The sequence below is a fragment of the Schistocerca americana genome, chromosome 5 (assembly GCF_021461395.2).
Source record: "Schistocerca americana isolate TAMUIC-IGC-003095 chromosome 5, iqSchAmer2.1, whole genome shotgun sequence".
Taxonomy (NCBI): domain Eukaryota; kingdom Metazoa; phylum Arthropoda; class Insecta; order Orthoptera; family Acrididae; genus Schistocerca; species Schistocerca americana.
Genome location: NC_060123.1, coordinates 557,600,785 through 557,626,698, shown reverse-complemented (window position 1 = coordinate 557,626,698; position 25,914 = coordinate 557,600,785). Strand labels below are relative to the sequence as shown.

Here is a 25,914-nt window from a genome sequence, read left to right as displayed (position 1 = left end):
TGTCTTACATGCTTTGTTTGATATGCTCCAGGCTCACAATCTTAAATGGAGATTAGAAAAGTGTACTTATATTTTGGAGATATAGTAAGTAAAGCTAGTCTGTGCCCACTATTGGATCATGCAGAGGTAGTAGACGAACTGCCAGTTTTCTGAAATTGTAAAGAACTCTAAGCTTTTCTTGGGAATATAAATTATTGTGGAAATTTTGTATCCAGGGAGGCCCACATTTGTCACTCACTAAATCTTTTTTTTTTTTTTTTTTTTTAAAGGGTGCAAAGTTTATATAGTTTGACAGCAGCAGTGAAGGGATCTACCAAAAATCACATAAAACATAAAAAGGAATAGCGAAGTAAAGATTAAAACTTTTTGGACAGCTTTACCAAATGAAAGTGGGCAGACTAACCAAGCAAATATCCCGTATTTCTGGTAAAAGAAGTCAATGATTGCCTAAACCACACATACAAGGACAGACTAGAAAGAAACAACATCAAAGAATCAGAACCAACAGATATAAGCTCTTTCAGAACTAGACCCTTTATTTAAAAAGGTACTCAGGCAGGGAAAAAACAAGAACTGGGCAGAAGAAAGATAAAAGCAACATTGAGAGAAGACGAAGGAGTAATGGAAAAAGAAAACAACAAGGAAAGTAGAAGATGTTAAGCTGTTACATGAGCCCAGTTTGTAGTGAGGAGAAATAAAAGACCAATGCAATGAAGAAGCTTCTGGCTGCAATACTGAAAGAAGCAGTGTGGCGATACTGAGTATTTCATGTTGGTCACAGCTGTGAAAATCCCTCTTTTTACTTTATTTACTGAACACATTGATGTACATTTAATAGGAAAAACAACATTCACATTATACAGGGTGATTCAGAAAGAATACCACAACTTTAAAAATGTGTATTTAATGAAAGAAACATAATATAACCTTCTGTTATACATCATTACAAAGAGTATTTAAAAAGGTTTTTTTTCACTCAAAAACAAGTTCAGAGATGTTCAATATGGCCCCCTCCAGACACACGAGCAATATCAACCCGATACTCCAACTCGTTCCACACTCTCTGCAGCATATCAGGCGTAACAGTTTGGATAGCTGCTGTTATTTCTCGTTTCAAATCATCAATGGTGGCTGGGAGAGGTGGCCAAAACTCTCCATACAGTTGATTGTGGAATTTGCAGCTCTCTGCTAGCTCTGCGAGTCGATTTTCCTGGGCTGCGAACAAATGCTTGCTGGATGCGTGCTACATTTTCATCACTCGTTCTCGGCCATCCAGAACTTTTCCCTTTGCACACACACCCATTCTCTGTAAACTGTTTATACCAATGTTTAATACACCACCTATCAGGAGGTTTAACACCACACTTCGTTCGAAATGCACGCTGAACAACTGTCGTCGATTCACTTCTGCCGTACTCAATAACACAAAAAGCTTTCTGTTGAGCGGTCGCCATCTTAGCATCAACTGACGCTGACGCCTAGTCAACAGCGCCTCGAGCAAACAAATGTACAACTAAATGATACTTTATAGCTCCCTTAATTCGCCGACAGATAGTGCTTAGCTCTGCCTTTTGTCGTTGCAGAGTTTTAAATTCCTAAAGTTGTGGTATTCTTTTTGAATCACCCTGTATTTCTAGAGTGAGGCTCTTCTCTCTTGCTTCAAAGAGTACGTTAAGCTTGTCTTACATCTTCGGAAATTATAAGACTAGTATGTCATGAACAAATTCTAAATTCTGATTGGACACTTAGGATTGATACTGACTATAAGTGTGACATCTGCAAAAGTGAAGATTAACTACTGGAGGAGATTAATCATGAATTCTTTGCTTTTTAAGATTTACTCTTGCTAACAAAGTATAGAAGAATAAATATTTTATACCTCATGTGGTTTACCCTCATAGAGTTTCACTCTCTTGTGCCATTCATGAACATTGTGTGGATTCTGTCTGAGTAACACTGAATTCAGAAGCAGTAATCGCCGCTCCATAAGATGTTCAAATCGAGCGAGACGTAAATCGAGATCAATGTCATCTGAAATATACATAGAACAACTATTAAATCATCAGTTCCATGACTTATTTTACAAACAATATAACTGCTTTTATGCACTGAATATATACCAAGTGTGAATTGACTGTTTACAAATAGGTATTTAATTGCTTGAATAGTTATCAGGAGTAAAATGGCAACTAATGTTATACCCAATAACTATTAAGCAGATATTGCTTTGGGAAAGGCTCAGACAGTACATTAGGCACATAACTGGCAAAAACTTTCCTTTGCATCTGCACAACTCTAACAATTTACTGGATCATCTGAAATCAGCAACTGTTCTCCATCAACTCTACATCCTAATTGTCACTGTCGATCCCACCTAACTTTATCAAACATTTCCAATAAAAACAGCTGTGGGTAGATAGAATTATTAATGAAGAGGTACTGAATCAAACAGAAAATATTTATGGCATAACTTCACTGAAAGAAGGGATTGGCTGAGGCATCAAGGAATCATGAATTTGGTGGTGGAGGGAAGTTGGTGGGTAAAAATTGTAAAAGGTGACAAAGGCTTCAATACGTAATCAGGTTCAAATGGATGTATATTGCAGTATTTACACAGAGATGAAGAGGTTTGCACAGCATAGAAAATGTGGACAGCTACTGTCAAACTAGTTTTTGGACTGAAGACTATAACAACAACTTATTAATTATTATTTCGTTTTAAGACAAGAGAGAGACAAATAGCTAATAGGTCTTCAAAATCATAATAATGAAATCTTATAACAACCTCTTCCAATATAATTCAGAGACAGCTGTCTCATGGAATCCAGGGGCCAACAACAGCTTATCTTACTACTACACTGGTGGTGGTGCAGTGATGGTGGTAGTGGCGATACCAGCCTGCAGTAGCATGGAACTGCACTAATAAAATAATTACATTGTGTTTTGTAATGTAGTTTGCAACAAATACATAAAATGTATAGTTTTTACACAAAATTCGAAACTCACGGTGCTTCTCTGAAAGTTACAAATGGTTAACAAGCCAAGGAAAAATAAATTGTTGCATTTTCAGCAGAATTATTTTAACATGCTAACCAAAGCAGAGATGACAGATCTTTCAGAATGGTCACCATGCAAAGTGTGGGTGTGAAGGGGTTCCACTTAATATTGACAAAAAATGTGAGCTTCACTTTAGAATGGCACCCCCCCCCCCCCTCCCCCCAGTGCTCAGCATTTCCCCTGCAGCCCTTGCTCAAAACCCCCACCACATCCACTCTCTCCATGCGTGCCCTGCTGATTTGCTGATTGAGCATCTACCAGCCAAAGTATTTTGTGTGGAATCTAGTTACAGGTGTGCTGTTCAAATGCAGGTGTGCACTACTTTGGCTGTAGTGTCCCGACTTATGTCCGCTGTATGTAGGAGGTGTAGTAACTGGTGGGTTATTACAGTAATGCGGCAGGCTGTTACGGGTTCTGTGCAGATAACATTGAACAAAACTTATGACGGAGGGCAACTTTGAATAGTCTTCTTCCAACACTAGCAAATTTTACCCATCATCTAGAGAAATGTAGTCTTATATTTGAAATTCTTTCCTGCATTCCAGTGAGAATAATACTGTACCATATTTAATTTGTTAGGGTCAACCGGTTCAGTTAAAAACACACTCTAAAGTAAAACAACAAATGCTTACATGAGATTTGGACTTTTTCTTACCAACAGCAGCAACTCACAATTCTGTAAATGGAAAGCTGTTCTACAACATGTTCTTCAGTTTCCATTACTAATATGGTTTCATCTTATGACAACTGATATGTGAATCTACTTTTTTATGCAATACCCATCCCATTCCTTCACAGCAGGTGCCTTTCATTTTCTGTCCTCCAATATCTGTCATCTTCCTTTATATTTATTTATTTGTCATACTTCCTGTTGATACACAAATTGAGCAGATAGTCCTGCAGGAGAGTTTGTCATGTTCCACAAAAGGCAAGGAATGGACAAACTCTTGGACCAGAGGCCTTGGTGCAGTCTGTAGGCAGTGATGCTGGTCGGCAAGTTAACACAAGGTGACACACAGAAACTCGACAGCTGCTCAGCAATGATTTGAGTAAAGCTTGAAGAAGTAATTCAGGCCAGACTGTACACAACAGATTCAGTGAGCAGCCACTAACTAGAACAGTATCTGATTTTGGTCGATTTTTATTTAGTATTCGTACTCTGAGCTACTTATAACTGCATTATGATTGCTCATTTCATTGAATTAACCTCTGTTTTTGCTGGTGAAATAAGTAGTGACTGTTTTGCACTACAACTTTGGCAATGAGATTTCAATCAACCATAAACATGTAACATGGATGCTTGCTGGTAAAGGTGCTGGAAAAGTAGCAACAGCTGTAGCAGTACACAAGATCACACTTCAGTAGCAGCATTTGGATATTTTGCAGAACCATTTGATAGCACTGGCATACCCAATTTTTTCATTGTTTACTGAAGGCATGGATGAATGAAATACTTATTTATAGTGAGCAAAAAATCACCTTCCATCATTAAAGGTACTTGATCCTGTTAATCAGCATTTGCTTTTTTTCCTCTTGGTCAGTTCCCTGTCTGGGCCATTTACTGGAAAATTACCATTTACTCAGATTTGTGAGGTGTTTTCAGAGTATTACAGCTACAAAACACATTTAATGCAAGGCTGTTAGACTGATACCTGTCAAAAAGGTCTCTATCAGTATTATACAGAGAAGATTGCTGATTGAAAAGATTTGGGTCGAAATTTTCACTTTGTGCTAAGTAATATGCACTGTGAACAATGCTGTGCCAACTCTTTCACTCATCAAAACAGTCCACAGGCTTTCAAATGAGCTGCAAAATTTGTTGCTCATACAGAAATATTCTGCCATTGTTTCTGCAGAATCACCAATGACTGCACCATGGCATACAGCATTTCGCAGCCAGAAATCAGACGGCATTCATCTCATGGCCCATAGGCGGTAGCATCACCGCCACTTAACAGCACAGGCGTGATCACCCGTAAACCGCTTCTGCAGTAACCCCGGCAATGTCAGCCAGTGTACAAACGCAAAACAGCAATCTACAGACTATGAGCTAATCAAGACATGCCATGCCACCGCAGGATCACCAGTGGCCGGAGTACTCCTGCATGTACAGACTAGTTAACATTGCACTCCCTGCCACGGACAGTAGTACAAAGACAGGCTGTAGTCTTGCAAAACGTTTGGACTCACTCCTTGTAATTGCAGACTTACTACACACACTTGAAGTGACAGTGCTGTATGATTGTGATAGGGACTCAGTGTGTAATTTCATCTGACTGTGTTTGTATTCACACTGTGTGTGAAGTTCAATTGAGAGATTAAACTTGTTTTTCCACTCATACCTCCAGTCTTCATTGTTCTGCGATTTCTGGATCCAACAAATTAGTGGTGATAGAGACTGGTTGTTCGTTTCGATTTCGGTTTTGGTTTTGTTGGTTTCTACCTTGCTTCTGGTCAGGTGTCTCATAACCTCCGATGAAGGGGTCAACGCGCATTTCTTTTCTTCTCTTGTTTTGTGCAAACGGCATTGGGGACATCCATTTGTTCCTTTGCATTTGTCTTCCTTGTTTCTTCTCTCCTTCTCGCCATGTCAGCTCCCCAAACTGAGGAACCTGTGTCACTCAAAGAGCTTTTCAAGTATCAATCAATGCAATACTCTCAGCAGATGGTGAAGTTGACACTGCTGTTGGATGACTGGCAGTTACTGCAACAAGCCTTGCATCAGCACCTCATCCAGGGTGACAACAGCAGTAGCCAACACTGATTGGCCTCGCCTTTCTGCAAGTTTGACGATGCCATGGAAGAATGGGATGAATAGAAACGACAGCTGTTTCAACACTTTGTGGCCTACATTTCACAGGATGTTCAGTGCTCTTATTTCTTTTCTTGGGTTGGAGTTGACATTTTGCACATCTGCATTAAGCTGTTTCTCCTTACTCAGCCGGAATCAGTTCCTTTCTCTGACATCGATCACGCTCTTGATAAGTATTTTGACTCTCAGGTGTTGCTTGCTGCTGCTCATTATAAGTTTTTTCACACAAAATGCCAACCTTCTCAGTCATGGGTAACTGAGTTATGTGGTATGACCCGCACATGCAAATTTGTCTGACCTTGTAGTAAGTCACATGCTGACGCTACTTTGCGGGTCACTATTGTTCAAAATGTTACCAATTCCGGCATCATGCGGAGGTTTTCAAGCTCTCATATCCTTCCCTTGAGGATGTCGTTCCTATAAATGAGGCACAAGAATTATTTAACACTTAACACCACTGAGTTGGAGATGTCTCCCCCCCCACCCCCTGCCCACTTTATGGTTGCCCCCCTTGACACTCATCAGTCCCCTCCACACAGGTCGTCTGAGTCTACCGGTTACTGTAGACAACCCACATCATGTCTGCAACAGCTCCACCCCACTGGCAAGTAGCAATCCTGCCCTCAGTGTTATATTTTTCATGATAGGGATGCTGTCATTTTTGCTGAGTCAAATGTTTGTTTTGCAAGAAGGTTGGCCACATTCAAGAAGTTTGCTGCAAAAAATTGTACAGCCAGTCTGTCCCTCTGTCCACTTTCTGCTCGGAGGCAATGGATGTTAATCTGGTTGACTGCAATGATACTGTGCTCCTGTACTAGTCAGTTTCTGACGAGACGCCTCAGTTGAAATCTGGTATAGTGTTTCCACTGCATGAGGGTTGGCTCCACTTGTCAGTCCTCCCCAGCAGCCCTCCTTGTTTATACGGGAACCAAATAAGCTGTGTATTCAGTTGCGCATCCGGAACCAGGTTGTACAATTACAGCTGGATACTGAGGTTAGGTGACTTTGATTAATAGAGGCACGTTCAAGAAGCTCGGTTCTCCATGGCTTGATGCTCCAACACAGGCCTTCATGCATACATGAGATTGCATCACCATCCTGGGCACCTGTTCTTTGCTAATGCCATACTGTTCTACCACTAAGACAGTTCCAGTCATGGTGCTCCACCCCTATGACAGTCCTAAAATTTTTGGCCTTAATGCCTTTGACATTTTTGGTCTTCAGATCTCAGATAATGTGGAGATAATTAACTCTTATGACAGCATCACGAAGCTCTGTGACAAATTCCACCAGCTTTTTGAGGACTCTCTGGGTGGGGCTAAATGTTTTTTCACTCACATTTCCTCGAAGGATGCGGTCCAGCTAAGGTTCACCAAAGCTCGGGAAGTTCCTCAAGCTATTCTGGACACTGTTGCAGCGGAATTGCATCGTATGCAGGACCTGGGTGTTCTTCCACACATTTCTGCTAGTCAATGGGCATCCTCCCTCATCACTGTCACGAAACCCAACAGCCGCCTTCACCTGTGTGCTGATTTTAAATCCACTGTTAATGCAGTGTGTCATAGAGTCCTACCCTCTTCCTTGCCCCAAGCAGTGAATGGACAAATTACAAGGGGGCATGTTCTTTTCCAAGATCGATCTCTGGAATGCTTAATTGCAACAATGAGAAAACGTCTTTCCTCATTGTCACCATTCACATCGGCCTGCTCCAATACCAGTGTCTCCCTTTCGGCAGTGCTTCTGCCCTCACCATCTTCCAACGATTTCTGAAATAACTGACATCGAAAGTACCCTCTTGCGCCAATTATGTGGATGACATTGTCATTACCAGCAGGACTCCAGAGGAGCATCTTAGGAACCTGGAGTGCCTATTCTAGGCCCTTCCTTATCCTGGTTTCAGGTGCAATTGGGAGAAATGAGAGTTTTTCTGTACTCAAATCAAATATATCAGTCACATCATTGCCTCAGAGGGTGTTTGTTTGACCTTCTGACAAACTCATGGAGGCTATTCAGGAGCTCCCTTCCTGACAAATCTCTCTGAGCTTAAGGCTGTTTTCGACAAGATCTCATATCATTTCCACTGCATACATAATGCCACTCGGATCACAGCAGCCTTGCATGCCCTCTGGTGGAAAAATTTTTCTTTCATCTGGTCTTTTGAGCAGGAGAACGCTTTCCACACTTTAAAAACAGTTTTGCTTAGCGACAGGGTTCTTGTTCACTTTGATCCAGGTAAACCAGTGGTGCTTGCGGTGGATGCCTCCTCTTACTTACGGCATATGGGCAGTGCTCTCCCACAAAGCCAGCACAATGGACTGCCCAATTGTGTTTGCATCAAAACTGCTTAACATAACTCAAGTCAACTACAGTCAGCTGGTGGAGGAGGTGGCCTTGGCAATCATCTACTGCATTTCCAAATTTCATCAGTGTTATGGACAGAAATTGTCTGCTGACAGATCACAAGCCCCTTACAAGTTTGTTCCACAGCGCCTGTACCCATCTGGATGGTGAAAAAAACTTCAAAGTTGGGCACTTATCCTGGCGAACTATAATTACGACATTCTCTATCGCCCCACTGCCAACAACGTCAATGAGGATACCGTGTCCCATCTCCCCTACATCCAAATACGGAATGTGATTCTTCGGAGGAAGCGTGTTTTCACCTTGACCACATTGAGGAAAGCACAGTGGCTTTGTTCTCAATTGACAACCGTCAACTGGCCGCAGCCACGGGACAAGATGCTACTCTCTGGCTCCTCTGCCGGTTTATCCAGTCTGGCTGGCCGGAGACTGAGGTGGCCATTCCTACTGTTCATTTTCCCAGCATGATGCATTTTCTGTCCAACAGGGGGTTGTCCTTTTACACACACCAAATGAGCAGATCAATGTGCTAATCACGGCATTTCTATAGCAGCACATGTTGAGCTTGCTTCACAAGGGTCACTAGGGTATCATCTGTACAAAGCAGTTGACCAGGAAGCACTGTACATAGTTTGGTAAGGACAAAGACATTGAACGCATGATCATGAGTTGCAGGAATTGTGCTGAGAACTTGACTGCTCCTCTTGATCAGTTTTTCGACTGGCCCCTGGCAATGAATTCACATAAATTTTTGCTGGACCATTTGGGGGTTCATGGTGGCTTAACATAGTGGATGTCTTTTCCAAATTTCCTTTTGTTGCCCCTCTGAGTTCCACCACGTCAGGCAGCACAATCCGGGCCTTGGTGACTATTTTCTGCCAAGAAGGGTTGCCTACCCCCTTGTATTGGATAACAGCTCACAATTCACCTCCACTGAATTTGCATCCTTTTGCAAGGCTAACGGCATCACTCACATCCACTCAGCACCATTTTCACCACAGTCCAATAAGGAAGCAGAAAGGTTCGTGCAAACATTCTCGGCCCAAAAGTACGGCCGTCTCACTCCAAGGAAACTGCTCTGCTCCTGTTCCTCTCCTAAAAACATACCAAGCGTCAAGAAGATAAGTCTCCTGCTGAACTTCTCCACTGCAGACCCCACCAAATTGCACCGCATCTCATTCACCCTCCACGCTCCCATGACCCCCCTCCCCCTCCCTAAATTCAGGACCAATGACAAGGTGTACTTTCGGGTTTTTCACAGGGGTCATTCACGGGCATCTGGGATTGTCATCCACTCTGTAGGTAGCACTACATATGTCATTGAGGATGGAACGGGGCACCATCAGCACAGGCATCAAAATCAGCTTGCCCCACACTACTCCTGACTTCTTCATTACAGAGCAGGCACCATATCTCCTAGCGGTTCCCAAAAAAGAATGTCATCCCACTGACCCGGCACTCCCTGCAGGTCTTCAGAGTTGGGTCCATCGTTGTCCCCATCACCGCTTTGGGGGTATGCACCATCTCCATTTTGGGCTCCACTCCTGCCATTGCTGCCAGTGGTACCACAGCCAGTCCAGTCACCAGCCCTGCCTTCAAATCCCCTGCCTCCTTCACTGCAGCCTTCATCCTCATGCTTGTCTCCAGAGACGCCTATGGACCTGGACTACCCTCTGTCACAGCGGAAGCCCCCTCAGTTGGATCGGCAACTGGCAAATGCCGCTTGCAGGGCTTCCTCAGAGTTCCCTGGAGAGTTGGCTTGCAGAATCCACACCTGGCCTGCCTGCATCACCCTGCCTCCACCCAGACCTTCCCCTCGTTGCCATCGTCTATGAACACTACACCACCATGGTGCAGCATTTTGGGTTGGAAGTAATGCAGTATCATCAATGACCGCAGCATGGTGGACAGCGTTTCGGATCATGTTTGAACTTCAACTGAGAGATTAAAATTGTTTTTCTACACATGCTTCCAGTCTTTGTTGTTACGCACTTCCTGGATACAACAGTTTCCAAGGTGGAATGTCAGCTTGAAGCTATTAATGGCAGTTTCCGCTTTGATAGAAGATTTAAGGAAACTAAGCAATCAGTTAACTCAGTGCCTATGTCTCACGGGCCAGCCAACCAGCAGTGTAAATTGAGGTCCTCCCTACACAACTGACTCAGCAAGTATCAATACATCAGGCTCGATACAGCTACACTTCTTCATCTTTCTCCTTGGTAGATTTTGACCAAAGGGATACTTTACAGAAAATACCATCAAAACGTTAACCTTTCTGTACCAGAGGTTTTCTGCAAACACTCTTCATATTATTGTTTCCAGCTATGGACAACATATTTTTCATGTGGTGAGAAAAGCCGCATTCGCTCAGCATGCAGTCTTCACCCCTTTTGTTGCTTTAATTGGACCATATCACCTGATACAATTAACACCATTTCCAAGCAGTGTAATCTTCGAACAGCAATCTACACCAATTGTCTTGCATGGCCAGTCTCCTAATAAGTTCTTAGAATGATGTGATACACTTATATGTGCCTCCAAATGTATGCCCCATAGTGTTTCCATCGTTCCATAGTGATTAGTGGGGAGATACATGAATAACGGTGATGGCATACTGGCATGTTTACTGGCAACTGGCTCATAATGATGTTGCACACCTGATGTGCTCCAGCTAGCAGTGTGCATCTCAGCAAGCAGCTCACTTCCTGACCTCGCCGAATGGAACTGTCAAAACAATTGTAAATTCACTTGGTCGGAACCTCCATGAATGCAATGTGGGCTGTCAAAGTGAATTTCTATACATGTACAAGATGTCATCCATTATAGCACAGGCCCAATTTCTATGTTGGTGCAAGTTGATGCTACTGAAGAACTGTGATGAAAATGACTGTTCATTTATGTCATTGAAATTTGCCTGATTTTCTGAACACCAAGACATTCAGCATCTATTAACAAATATGTCTCACCCTTAGCCAAACAGTAAATCCAACACAATAGTTTAGACTTTTAGGCCCAAATGAACGGGACTATTGTGTCCATTAACCTGATTCTGTACTAACTCTGTTTCTAAGCAAGAGACAATTAACACTCATTGCTGGCTGCAGCTTGGCCAAAAGTATCCAGATGTCCAAACAAGGACACTGCTCAGGTCCCTGAAGCCACCAATGTGCGAACACCAGTGATATCACAACCAATTCACCATCTGCATCTGGGCATGGACTTCTGGACAACAGAGAGGTTGGATTGTAACATGGTCGTAACTGCCGTCTGCTTCATGTCTGCTGTGCAGCGAGCTACGTTAATTTAAGTATTAACTGTATTTTTCTTACTTGTCACTTCTTCTTCCGCGTGTTTTTGCTTTTAGGAAGCTTTAATTGTCGAGTGCTAGTAATGGTGTTCCATAGATTTCATGTTTGTTTTGAATACAGTCAGAGAGAGTCCCTTTAGTCAGCCATAGTGCCAGTAGTGCTAGTGTTTGTTTTCAATACAGTCCAGAGACAGGTAGCGCTATTTTCATTGTTTTCTACAAGAAGTGTCTAGCAACCGCAGTTTAGTCAACAAACAGCCGCCTTTAGTGAATTAGCAGTCTAGTTAAAAGTTGATTAACTCTCTACAATAAATTGATTTCTTAGGATGGATAGGATGTGTGACTGCTGTGTACGGACGCAGGAGGAGCTGGCCACTGTTTGCGAACTGCTGAACGTGTTGATGGCCATGGTCAGCCGTATTCAGGCTGCTGCCTCAGAGTGTAGCGGCAGTGGGGAGTCTGGTGCGTCGCATGGTACACCCCAAGTGTTACATGCTTCACCCACTGTCCCTGCTGTCGAGACATCTTTGCGGGTACCGGGCACGGTTGGGCCACCCACTCCCCAAGGGAAGTGGCGGGTTCAGCAGTGTTCGCGGCGCACGAGGCGGAGGGTCAATGTGGAGGCTGGCCGTGTGGCATCGCCTGCTCTGCCTGTGAGTGGACATGCGGCCGCTCCTTCAGCAGGGTCCGAGCAGGCACACGGGAGGAGGGGTTTATTAGTTATTGGGAGCTCCAATGTTACGCAGGTGATGGAGCCCCTTAGGGAAATAGCGGAAAGGTCGGGGAAGAAGGCCAGTGTTCACTCTGTCTGCTTGCCGGGGGGTCTCATCCAAGATGTGGAGGAGGCCCTGACGGCAGCGATAGAGAGCACTGGGTGCACCCGACTGCAAATTGTTGCTCATGTCGGCACCAATGACTTCTGTCGTCTGGGTTCAGAGGTCATCCTCAGTTCGTACAGGCGGAGTGGAATCTGAGCTAACTATTTGTAGTATCGTTCCCAGAACCGATCGCGGTCCTCTGGTTTGGAGCCGAGTAGAAGGCTTAAACCAGAGGCTCAGACGATTCTGCGGAGATCTGGGGTGCAAATTTCTCGACCTCCACTATCGGGTGGAGAAATGTAGGGTCCCCCTGAATAGGTCAGCCGGAAGCGGCTACAAGGGTAGCGGAGTACGTGTGGAATGCACATGTGGGTTTTTTAAGTTAGAGAATTCCCTCTCTAGGCCCGACAAGACGCCTCCTGAGACGCGGCAAGGTAGGAGTAGGCAAAATGCAACAGGGAACAACAATATTAATGTGCTCATAGTAAACTGCAGGAGCATCTATAGAAAGGTCCCAGAACTGCTCTCATTAATAAACGGTCGCAATGCCCATATAGTACTAGGGACAGAAAGATGGCTGAAACCAGACGTAAACACTAATGAAATTCTAAACTCAGATTGGAATGTATACCGCAGAGACAGACTTGACAATGAAGGGGGAGGCATGTTTATAGCGATAAGAAGTGCAATAGTATCGAAGGAAATTGAGGGAGATTCGAAATGTGAAATAATTTGGGTGAAGGTAACGGTTAAAGCAGGCTCAGACACGGTAATTGGATGTCTCTATAGGCCTCCTGGCTCAGCAGCTGTTGTGGCTGGAAATAATAATTTGGAAAATATTTCGAGTAGATTTCCCCACCATGTTATAGTTCTGGGTGGAGATTTTAATTTATCGGATATAGACTGGGAGACTCAAACGTTCATAATGGGTGGCAGGGACAAAGAATCCAGTGAAAGTTTTTTAAGTGCATTATCTGAAAACTACCTTTAGCAGTTAAACAGAGAACCGACTCGTGGCGATAACATATTAGACCTTCTGGTGACAAACAGACCCGAACTATTTGAAACAGTTAATGCAGAACAGGGAATCAGCTATCATAAAGCGGTTACTGCATCGATGATTTTAGCCGTAAATATAAATATTAAAAAAGGTAGGAAGATTTTTCTGTTTAGCAAAAGTGACAAAAGGCAGATTACAGAGTACCTGATGGCTCAAGTACAGATAGTGTTGAGGATCAGTGGACAAAGTTCAAAACCATCGTACAATACGCGTTAGATGAGTATGTGCCAAGCAAAATCGTAAGAGATGGAAAAGAGCCACTGTGGTACAACAACCGAGTTAGAAAACTGCTGCGGAAGCAAAGGGAACTTCACAGCAAACATAAGCATAGCCAAAGCCTTGCAGACTTACGCGAAGCGAAATGTAGTGTGAGGAGGGCTATGCGAGAGGCGTTCAATGAATTCGAAAGTAAAGTTCTATGTACTGACTTGGCAGAAAATCCTAAGAAATTTTGGTCTTACGTCAAAGCGGCAGGTGGATCAAAACAAAATGTCCAGACACTCTGTGACTAAAATGGTATGGAAACAGAGGAAGACAGACTTAAGGCCAAAATACTAAATGTCTTTTTCCAAAACTGTTTCACAGACGAAGACTGCACTGTAGTTCCTTCTCTAGATTGTCGCACAGATGACAAAATGGTAGATATCAAAACAGACGACAGAGGGATAGAGAAACCATTAAAATCGCTCAAAAGAGAAAAGGCCGCTGGACCTGATGGGATACCAGTTCGATTTTACACAGAGTACGCAAAGGAACTTGCCCCCCTTCTTGCAGTGGTGTACCGTAGGTCTCTAGAAGAGCATAGCGTTCCAAAGGATTGGTAAAGGGCACAGGTCATCCCCGTTTTCAAGAAGGGACATTGAACAGATGTGCAGAACTATAGACCTATATCTCTAACGTCGATCAGTTGTAGAATTTTGGAACACGTATTATGTTCGAGTATAATGACTTTTCTGCAGACTAGAAATCTACTCTGTAGGAATCAGCATGGTTTTCGAAAAAGACGGTCGTGTGAAACCCAGCTCGCTCTATTCGTCCACGAGACTCAGAGGGCCACACACACAGGTTCCCAGGTAGATGCCGTGTTTCTTGACTTCCGCAAGGCGTTCGATACAGTTCCCCACAGTCGTTTAATGAACAAGGTAAGAGCATATGGACTATCAGATCAATTGTGTGATTGGATTGAAGAGTTCCTAGATAACAGAACGCAGCATGTCATTCTCAATGGAGAGAAGTCTTCCGGAGTAAGAGTGATTTCAGGTGTGCCCCAGGGGAGTGTCATAGGACTGTTGCTATTCACAATATACATAAATGACCTTGTGGATGACATCGGAAGTTCACTGAGGCTTTTTGCAGATGATGCTGTGGTGTATCAAGAGGTTGTAACAATGGAAAATTGTACTGAAATGCAGGAGGATCTGCAGCGAATTGACGCATGGTGCAGGGAATGGCAATTGAATCTCAATGTAGACAAGTGTAATGTGCTGCGAATACATAGAAAGATAGAGCCCTTATCATTTAGCTACAAAATAGCAGGTCAGCAACTGGAAGCAGTTAATTCCATAAATTATCTGGAAGTACGCATTAGGAGTGATTTAAAATGGAATGATCATATAAAGTTGATCATTGGTAAACCAGATGCCAGACTGAGATTCATTGGAAGAATCCTAAGGAAACACAATCCGAAAACAATGGAAGTAGGTTACAATACGCTTGTTCGCCCACTGCTTGAATACTGTTCGGCAGTGTGGGATCCGTACCAGATAGGGTTGATAGAAGAGATAGAGAAGATCCAACGGAGAGCAGCGTGCTTCGTTACAGGATCATTTAGTAATCGCGAAAACGTTACGGACATGATAGATAAACTCCAGTGGAAGACTCTGCAGGAGAGACGCTCAGTAGCTCGGTACAGGCTTTTGTTAAAGTTTCGAGAACATACCTTCACCGAAGAGTCAAGCAGTATATTGCTCCCTCCTACGTATATCTCGCGAAGAGACCATGAGGATAAAATCAGAGAGATTAGAGCCCACACAGAAGCATACCGACAATCCTTCTTTCCACGAACAATACGAGACTGGAATAGAAGGGAGAACCGATAGAGGTACCTAAGGTACCCTCCACCACACTCCGTCAGGTGGCTTGCGGAGTATGGATGTACATGTACATGAGAGGGGGTGACAGGTGTACCTTCTAACAACCCAGGAATGTGTTCATAAAAGTCACTAACACCAGCTGTAGTCATGGGAGTTGAGAGGAGTCCTGGTGTAACAGTCTGTACCAGACCAGCAGCTTCAGTCATGCCCACTGCTGTGGTTACCATGCCAGAAGGTCTCTGACTCACTTCAGCATGCATGTAGCTGATGCCATAAGTAGATGAGATGCTTTCACCCACTTTATTCCCAAAGAACCAACCACCAAGTTTCAAACATAGGGTGGAGGATTGCTGTATCAACTTCCGTATCAAGCAGTGAGCTAACCAAGAGAGTTTGCCCCCTTGCACAGGAGATATGAGCATACCGAACTACAGACCTGAGACCAATGAGGTGCAGTTCATAGTCAGAGGGGCCAGATGGATTTCAGTTTTAAGAAGGTGCTGATTAAAGTAATTTGAGTAATATTTAATGACATGATTCAAATCAGATATTATTCAACACTCAGTGAATGGACAGGGACTAGAGACATATCTAGTTTTGATTGCCTTGTGTTTATTATTTTTACTCCAACCTAGCAGTGCCTAGACTCAGCACATTTCACTGTGGAGCTAACAGTATTGTTTTTTGAATTTGTTACACAAATAAATGTTTTATATCACAACATTTCTTCCTCCTCCATTGATATAAATTGCTGTTTCTATGGTTTTATTTCCGTTGCTTTGGTTTTGTTCCTCTTCCCCACTGTTTTCTTTCTCCTTCATCTCGGTTGATCTTCATCATATCTATGTTTCTGTTTCTGTCTTTCTCACTCCCTCATCTGACAATGGAAAATCCAGGATGGAATGCAACAATATTATGAAAAGGAAAGTTGTCACTCACCATATAGTGGGGATGCTGAGGCACAACACAAAGACTGTCACAGATAAAGCTTTTGACCAGTAAGGCCTTCATCAAAAATAGTTCACACACACACACACACACACACACACACATACAGAGAGAGAGAGAGAGAGAGAGAGAGAGAGAGAGAGAGAAACCAAATCACACAAATGACTGCAGTCTCACGCAACTGAGGCCACACTGCGAGCAGCAGCACCATTGCATGATGGGAGTGGCAACTGGGTGGGGGTAAGAAGGATGCTGGGGTAGGGAGGGGGAGGGATACAAGTGCATGATGGGAGTGGTGACTGGGTGGGGGTAAGAAGGAGGCTGGGGCATGGAGGGGAAAGAATAGAAGAGTACGAAAGTACCTTTGTTAGTCATTGTCCTCACCCGTCCAGCCCCTCCCCTGTTCCCATTCCAGCACTACACAGTCCTCATTGCACCATTGCACCCAGTCTCTTACTTCTCTCGTTTTCCGCTACCTCCCCATCGCTCTCCTGCCCTCCCCTGCCCTCCATTTAACCTCCCACTGCACATAGCTGTCCTACCCTCCCTCCACCATATCCCTGTGTGCTCCGCAGTAGCACTGCACTGTCCATCACCCTTACTCTATTATCCCTCCCCCTCCCCACCCCAGCCTCCTCCTTACCCCGCCCAGTCGCCAGTCCATCATGCACTGGTGCTGCTGCTCGCTGTGTCAGCTCAATTGCCTGAGACTGCAGTCGTGTGTGTGAGTTGCGTTTGCGTGAACATGTATATGTGTGTGTGTGTGTGTGTGTGTGTGTGTGTGTGTGTGTGTGTGTGGCTGTTGTCTATTTTTGACGAATGCCTTACGGGCTGAAAGCTTTATTTGTGACAGGCTTTTTGTTGTGCCAATCTGTGATTCAGCATCTTTGCTATATGGTGAGTGGCAACTTATTAGTTTCACTCCCTCATCTTGTAGATTCGATTTACTAGGGCTGTATATATGTTCTCTGACTTGCTAAATATATTTTGTGATAATCCATGTGATTCACACAGGAAGGCCTAACAAAAAGTGTGATGACATCAGAACTGGTAACTGTTTATGTGAGAAAGTTACTGTTTGGCGAACTCAACCAATGGAAAGTCCAGGCTGGAATAACAACAATATTATAAAAGGATACATTGATACTCACCACATTGTGTAAATGTTGAGTTGCAAATAGGCACTACAAAAAGACCGCTAAACAAGTAAGCTTTCAGCCAAAAAGATTTTCCTCTGAATTAGACAAAACACACACACACACACACACACACACACACACACACATATACATGACCATTTACTCTGGCTGCCAAGAAGCAAGACTTTTAAGTCTGAAAGCTAAAAGTTTAGCAGTCTTTTCATTGTGTCTGTCTGAGACTCAACACCTCCTCTATGTGGTGAGTAGCACTCTATCCTCTTCATATTGTTGTTTGATAATAAATTTAATGTAATAGGCAGTTCAGCTCTAGACACTGTGAAGCAGGCTTCGTATCCCACAATTTAACTCCTTAAATGCATGAAACTGTACCACAGCCTTTCTTACGTGTGTACTTCACAGGAGTTGAGCTCCTCTGTGCATTTCAGCCTGAACTCATGTGCAGATTAAATCATCACCAAATGCAGAATGTTGACACTTTCCAGTACATAGGTCCCAGGTGATTTAAAAGTTTGTTGTTTGTTATATTGTTTCTTGTACTGCTAGAAACTTATGTTTCAAGAACTTTTATTTGGTAACACAAAGTTCATGTGTAAATGCAGAATATTACTACAACAAGATCTCAGAATGTTCTGAATTTTAACAAGTCTGAGTAATAGGTGCTGCCAGGTGACAGTAGTGCATCACTCTCCAATGAGACGTAAAAATAACACTTCTACTGTGGCAAGCTTACCTTCTTCTGTAGGATTTAGATTACTAGCTGCCTCTTCCATTCTCTTACTAAGACTCAATTCCTCGAACTGTGCATATGCATCAAATACTTGTGTGAAATCCCTTACAGTTGTTACAGTTTGAATGGCTTCTTCATAAATGTCACGGGCCTGCAATTATGCAAAATTTGTCTTACACATCTTAATCCGAAGATAATGAACAATGTCTAAAATTAAACACCACAAACATTTATAACTTCAAAATTACAGACAGCCAAACACATAACTTTTAATCACTGGTCACTAAAATTTGTAAAACAATTCAAGCGAGTATTGTGTTTGTACTTTTTCCCAACAAAGGAGGGAAAATTAGGATTAACATACTGTCAATTACAAAGCCATTAGAGAAAGAGCATGCAGTAAAAAAAAAAAAAAAGACATGCCCTTTTCAAAGGGATCACCACTTTTGCATTATGTGATTTAGGGAAATCACAGAAAATCTAAATCTGGACGGTTGGATGAGGATTTGAACTGACACTTTCTCCAATATGAATCCAATGTCTTACAACTGTGCAACCATGCTCACAAGCAGATGTTCCTAGTGGTGGGATCAACTTTTTGAAACAATCTATACACTGATGTAGGTTAAGATCCAAGAAATCACACCCTGCAACCCATTCACACTGGTAGGTCCTCATTTGTGATTAACAATGAAAAAATTTTGGAAATTCATGTGATACTATATAGCTTTAATACTGGTAACAATTTACAGATTGGTTGCTTAGCGTAATGGTTAAGGTACTGACGTTACATGCAAAAGATTGTTGGTTCAAATCTTGCCTGGTACAGTCAATTTTTTTAAATTTTAAATCTTTATCAAAATGACTTTGATCATTATTTTTATTCAGTTAATTGTCTTAAAGGAATTTTTTTATTTGCATTCCTTTCTCACATCAGTTTACTCAATGTTTTATCTTCTTCAATTGCTCTTATTTTCTCTTCCTACCATTCTTTTTTCACTTTGAATATTTGTGCATGTAAATCTAATTACTTTTTATTTGTCTATCATAATGTTTAAACATTTGTAAGTGCCAATCTGTAACTAAAAAACCAAAGATTAAATAATCTATTTATACTGACTGTGCAATGGTCTCAAGAATGTATTGTTCATTACAAGATGTACATCTTTTTGGATGATAACTGTCATACAAACATTTAAAACGTACATTCTTACTGCACTATGGGCAAAATAATATGGATGATAATTTAAATGAAACAGGGATAGTAAGTAAAATGAAATTCATGTGAAATGAGAAGTAGAAATGATGTCTGCAATAACATGGATTAAAATGTCAGATGACAAAATGAAGCAATTAAATCAAAGTATATACATAACAATAATCAAAATTACATGAACAGGGATTCCAAGAGGAAAAAGACTGATAGGAAGAGAAATGAGAGCAATGATGTATTTCATACAATGACTAACATGATGTGACAAATGAATAGAAAAATGTTACATTTAAACCAATTAACTGAATAAAAATAATGATCAAAGTCATTTTGATAAAGATTTAAAAATAAAAAATCTAAGAGCACCTGACAAGATTTGAACTGAGAACCTTCTGCATGTGATGTCAGTACCTCAACCATTATGCTATGCAGTCAGTCTGTGAATTGTTTTAATTTTAACAGTTATACAGCATCACATGAAATTCCAAAATTTTTCATCAATAACTTGCAAATGAAGACCCACCAGGGTGAATGGCTGCAAGGTGTGTTTGCTTGGGTCTTAAAACTAAATCATCATATAGATTGTTTCAAGAAGTCACTCCCATCCCTGGGTACCTCTCCCTGTCACCATGTTTCCAAACTACAGCACAAAAACAGTAAATTACTCAAAATTAAATTCATCGGCTGTTTTTTTTTTCCCCAATAATACAGAACCAGCAACATATCTCTGAATATATGTTTACATGTAATGCATTCCCGTCACTCAAAATCCAGACAGCTCACAGTAGAAACACTACATGTCCCAATATTCTTGAGAGCTGGTAACTCATATAAGTTAGCAATATGATATCAAATCACAGTAGTTGCATCCTACAGCAGTAAGTTTCACAAAGTTATCACATTCCTTTATGTACAAAGCAAGGTAGGATAGATAAAAAGGGAAATCTGACACTGATACATGGATAACCAAAATTTCAAACCATGCAATCAATAATCACACAAAAAATATGATTGGACACACGCTGAAAATATTCATCCTCAGTTTCAAAGATGGAGTTACACAACAGATTTTTAAAACATAATAGTGTCTTTTTTTCTCTTCTCTCAGCTATGTTCCAAGTGGTTCAACTTTCTTCAAAAACACACATGGGAGAAATAACTGAAGGTGTTAGATTTTGCAACAATACACTATGTGCTCAAAAGTATCTGGACACATGGCTGAAAATGACTTACAAGTTCATGGCGACCACCAACGGTAATGCTGGAAGTCAATATGGTGTTGGCCCTCTCTTAGCCTTGATGACAGCTTCCACTCTCACAGGCATATGTTCAATCAGGTGCTCGAAGCTTTCTTGGGGAATGGCAGCCCATTATTCACGAAGTGCTGCACTGAGGAGAGGTATCGATGTCGGCCGATGAGGCCTGGCATGAAGTCGGCATTCCAAAACATACCAAAGGTGTTCTATAGGATTCAGGTCAGGACTCTGTGCAGGCCAGTCCATTAAAGGAATGTTATTGTCATGTAACCCCTCCACCACAGGCAGTGCATTATGAACAGGTGTTCGATCGTGTTGAAAGATGCAATCGCCATCCCCGAATTGCTCTTCAACAGTGGGAAGCAAGAAGGTACTTAAAACATCAATGTAGGCCTGTGCTGTGATAGTGCCATGCAAAACAAAAAGGGGTGCAAGTCCCCTCCATGAAAAACAAGACACTAAAAACGCTGGCTGACAACGTTCACCAGGCATTCGCCATACCCACACCGTCACCGAATCACCACATTGTGTATCGTGATTCGTCACTCTACACGTTTCTCCACTGTTCAATCATTCAATGTTTACGCACCTTACACCAAACGAGGTGTCATTTGGCATTTACCAGCAAGATGTGTGACTTATGAGCAGCCGCTCGACCATGAAATCCAAGTTTTTTCATCTCCTGCCTAACAGTCATAGTACTTGCAGTAGATCCTGATTCCCGTGTGGTGGTCTCGATAGATGTCTACCTTTTACACATTGTGACTCTCTTCAACTGTCGGCAGTCTGTGTCAGTCAACAGACGAAGTTGGCCTGTATGCTTTTGTGATGTACGCATCCCTTCTCGTTTCCACTTCACTATCATATCAGAAACAGTGGATCTAGGGATGTTTAGGAGTGTGGAAATCTCGTGTACAGATGTATGAGACAAGTGACACCCAATCATCTGACCATGCTCAAAGTCTGTAAGTTCCGTGGAGTGCTCCATTCTGTTCTCCCATGATGTCTAATGACTACTGAGGTCGCTGATATGGAGTGGTAGCACAGTGCACCTAACATGAAAAACATATGTTTTTGGGGTTGTCCGGATACTTTTGATCACATAGTGTATATTATTTTAGAATTTTCAATTCCTATAGTTCCAACTTTTTCTTGCATTTTGTTACCTAATATTTAAATTCTTACCCTTTCAAATAGACCACTGCGAACATAGTAATCAGCTAAGGAATTCCATAAATGTCCCAACTGGTCTGTATATCTCCGCAATCCTCCTCGGATAATGGCATCCACATTCAGTGACCTGCAAATTTAAAAGTTAATCACAGAAAGGGATTTGTTTCTTTTCAATCAATGAACCTAAATTTCATCTCACAAAACAAATTGTAAAGAACTCATATTGTTGAGCCAGAAGAGGAATTTCTATTTACTAATGGATGAAACAGAAGCAACAAAGAATGGCAGAAACTCACAGAAATATGGGAAACAACTGTTTTATCCCCAGCTTACAGACTTTTAAAGATAGTTTACATCATCCTAATAAATTAATGTACAGGTGGGCACAGAAAGTCACACCGAACTCTGGTTTTAAACAGAATTGTTAATCTATTGGAAGTTTTACCTTACTCCAACAGGGAAAGAATTTGTTCAACCAATAATAACAAGAATGCATGGACAGGATGAGTTTCAATTTAACACAGAATCTGAACTAAAGTGTGACTTAGTATCTTTCACATATACAAAGACAACAGAATAAAATCCCGTTGAGGGCAACAAGGAATTTGTAGCATTCAATTGAGTGAGCTATTGAGACAAAAGAGGAACTACTTATGAAGCAATTAGTTATTAAGTAAAAGGATGTAATCATAAGAGAACTTCGTTATTCTTCCCTACTGCTCTTTCTTCTCCAAGAACAATGAATTTGCAGCATAGTTAAAGAATTGTGAAATTTCAGACTTGGAAACTAAGGCTTGAGTTTTTGCTATCTTATTTGAAAATCCAGCCAAGTATTTTCCATTTAGAAGAAATCAACCATTCAGAAATAATCTACTTCTTCTATGCTATCATCTGCCGTATGATTCTATGACTTATTTCGTGACTGTTTCATGAAAAGGAAAAATTACTGGACAAACTTATACCAATAATCTTCACTATAGGTTACACAATTGTCCATTTTGAAGATGAAGAACAAAATGACAAAAGTCATCCATCAAGTACCTAAAGAATGTGGGCTATACAAATAACCTAAATAGTGCCTATGAGCCCAAATGCAAAACATTTATGTTCATTCTAGTAGATGTCCTATTTCTTTAGTTTGTGGATGCATAACTAAAGATGCTAAAGTAATAATTTAAAGTCACAGAACAGTGTTTAGTAAGCACAATAGTGGTAAAAGAATAAAATTAGGAAGACAGTACATAAAACTGGTCTAGTAAATCCTTTATGTAATCAGTTTCTAAAACGGTTTTCAAGTATTTCGCAGCTAAACTTGACGTAAGTACAATGTTGGCATGAAATAAAGGAAAGTGTAACTTTTCTGTAGCAGAGCCAATTTAAAAAAAAAAATTCTTGCAATTTTGAATTAAAATGGTGTTTACTGTATGTAAAATTGACACGAGAAAATAGTGTAACATGATTTACAACAGTGCTGAATGTTTAGAATCAGTGTGTTAAAAGATGGTCTTCAATGAAGAAAGACAATTATGGACATCAAGCTAAAAACTATCTAATTTCCTGCAATAAGGTAATTGGATAGATAAAAAATATCTACTCAACAAGATGTCTAGGAAAAGGGGTAGACTTCAGGAAAGTCACCCAGAACCGCAGGTCAGGGGAGACTTAATGGACCAGATGAGAAGGAAAGACTGATTGTTGGGCACTAAACCAGACAAGCATTGAGAACCTGAGAGCTTAAAAGTGAAAGACAGGGTAATATGCAAGACAGAGATTACTGCTTAAATATCATGTGCAAGTTAATAAGAGTGGAAAGCTAAGTGCATTGTATGTAACAGAGGAGGGAGGAAGGGGGGGGGGGGGGCAAAAAATAGACAGGTGAGAAAATGAAAGATGCAAAAAACTAAAATGGAGTTAAGAAAAAGAGTAGTTACTGTGAAGAAATACTGAGGTGGAAAAAATTTATGTAAATTAAGACCAGATGAGTGGCAAGAACCAAGGACATGTTGTAACGCTAGTTCCCACCTACAGAGTTCTGAGAAACTGGTGTCCGGTGGAAGAACCCATATGGTGTGTGTGGTGAAACAGGCACTGAGGTCATGATTGTCATGTTGTAGAGCATGCTGTGCAACAAGATATTGCGTATTGCCAGTATACACCTTCTGCCGATGTCCATTCACCCTAATTGATAATTTGGTGGTAGTCATGCCAATGTAAAAGGCTGAACAGTGTATACAAAACAGTTGGTACATTACATGTGTCATTTCATATGTGACTCTCCGTTGATAGTGTGTGTTTTGCCAGTTACAGGACTGCTATAGTTGGTGGTAGGAGGGTACATAGGGCAACTCTTGCAGTGGGGATGGTCACAGGGTAGGAGCCATAGAGTATGGAGATGGGTGCAGAAGGAGCATAGGGTCTGACAAGAATATTGCGGAGATTGGGAGGGCAATGAGAAGTTATTCTTGGTGTGGTGGGCAAAATCTCAGACAGATTGGATCTCATTTCAGGGCATGATTTTAGGAAGTCATGGCCTTGGCAAAGTAGCTGATTAACACATTCCAGACCACACTAATACTGTATCGTATCACCAATGGTGTTCTCTGAAGCTGTTTTGTGGAGGGATGGGATCTTGATTGCAGATACTGTATGTAGAGGTGTCAGACAGCTGACGTAGACCTTCGCCAACATACTCCTTTTGGTCAAGTACTGCAGTGGTAGATCGTTTGCTGGGAGGATAATGATGGAGTCATCAGCTTTTAGGGAACATAGAGCCTAAAGTTATGCAGAGGATAGGTTAGGGTCATGTTGTAGGGACCTGAGGAAGGGTTCTGAAGCAATGCTGGATGTGAGGAATTCTTGGAAGGCCTGCAAGGGATGATTTTGAGGTAGCGGTGATGTATCAAGTCGGGATCCTGGTTGGAACTGTTCAAGGCACAGTTCAATGTCAGGTTTGCTGTTGGAAAGGTTTTGGGACTTGGTTGCAAAGTGATATTTCTAGTTGACGTTACGTGTGAAGGAAAGCAGGTCCTTCACCAAAGAAGCATAATCAAATGCAGGTTTAGGGCTGAAAGTGAGTCCCTTGGATAATACAGATAATTCAGCAGGAGAGAGTGCTTTAGACGAGAAGTTGAGGGCACTGTACTGTTGTGGCAGTTCTTATGGTTATGAGCTACTCTTGGTCTGGGAGGCAGTGGGGGAGGCTGTGAAATGTTAAGGATGTTGGCCAAGCTCAGTTTGTAGGAGAGTAGTGGTGTTTGATGGTGTGGCTGCTTGGGGAGCTACAGAGGGACATGAAGGGAAACAACACTGTTCAGCTCGTTTAGGAGAAGGTGGGATAGCTTTTTGAAGTGAAATCTGGCATGTTGTTGCAGTTTGAAGTTGGCTTTGGGGATGAAACCATCCAAGGAAACGCGAGGGGCAGATAACTGCAGGATTTTGTAGAAGGAGAGAAGTATGGTGGAGTGGATATTAGTTGATGATGCATAAAGGGCAGAGATTGGACAGGTAAGAGCAAGAGATTGCTGTATTTGAAAATGCAAAAGAGCCTGGTGTAGAGTAAGATTATATCCAGAAACAGGAACTTTCAAGTTAGGCTTTTTGGAGTAACTCCAAGGGACAAGCAGGTTTCAAGAAACAATATGTGGGACCTTAGTTTTGGAAATGCAAAAGCATGTTTTCAAAAAGAACGAATGTGTAATATGTGATGGGATTCATTATGGCAAGAGAGGACAGTTTGGAGAGTTAGCAATCGTGGGAGTGGCAAAAAGATAAGCAGAGGATGGATAAAAGGTAGAAAAATGGAAGAAAAGCAAGGAAAAAATTCAGAAAAAAATCAGAAAAATCCATACAAAAATCATGAGAACAGATAATGGTTAACAAGAGATAATGAGTGGGTGAGAATTTCTCACCAGAAAAGTGGACTCTGTGAT

General features: G+C 41.8%; 1 protein-coding gene across 2 annotated transcripts in view; it reads right to left on the bottom strand.

Moving 5' to 3' along the window:
• LOC124616025 (pre-mRNA-splicing factor syf1 homolog) overlaps window positions 1-25,914 on the bottom strand; it is a 132,451-nt gene that overhangs the window by 47,932 nt on the left and 58,605 nt on the right. For both annotated transcript variants that reach the window (XM_047144244.1, XM_047144243.1), the window contains 3 exons: window positions 21,998-22,112; window positions 18,347-18,494; window positions 1,880-2,031 (listed from right to left, as the gene is read on the bottom strand). In XM_047144244.1, coding sequence (XP_047000200.1) covers window positions 1,880-2,031; window positions 18,347-18,494; window positions 21,998-22,112 — 415 coding nt within the window. The remainder of the gene's footprint in view (window positions 1-1,879; window positions 2,032-18,346; window positions 18,495-21,997; window positions 22,113-25,914) is intronic.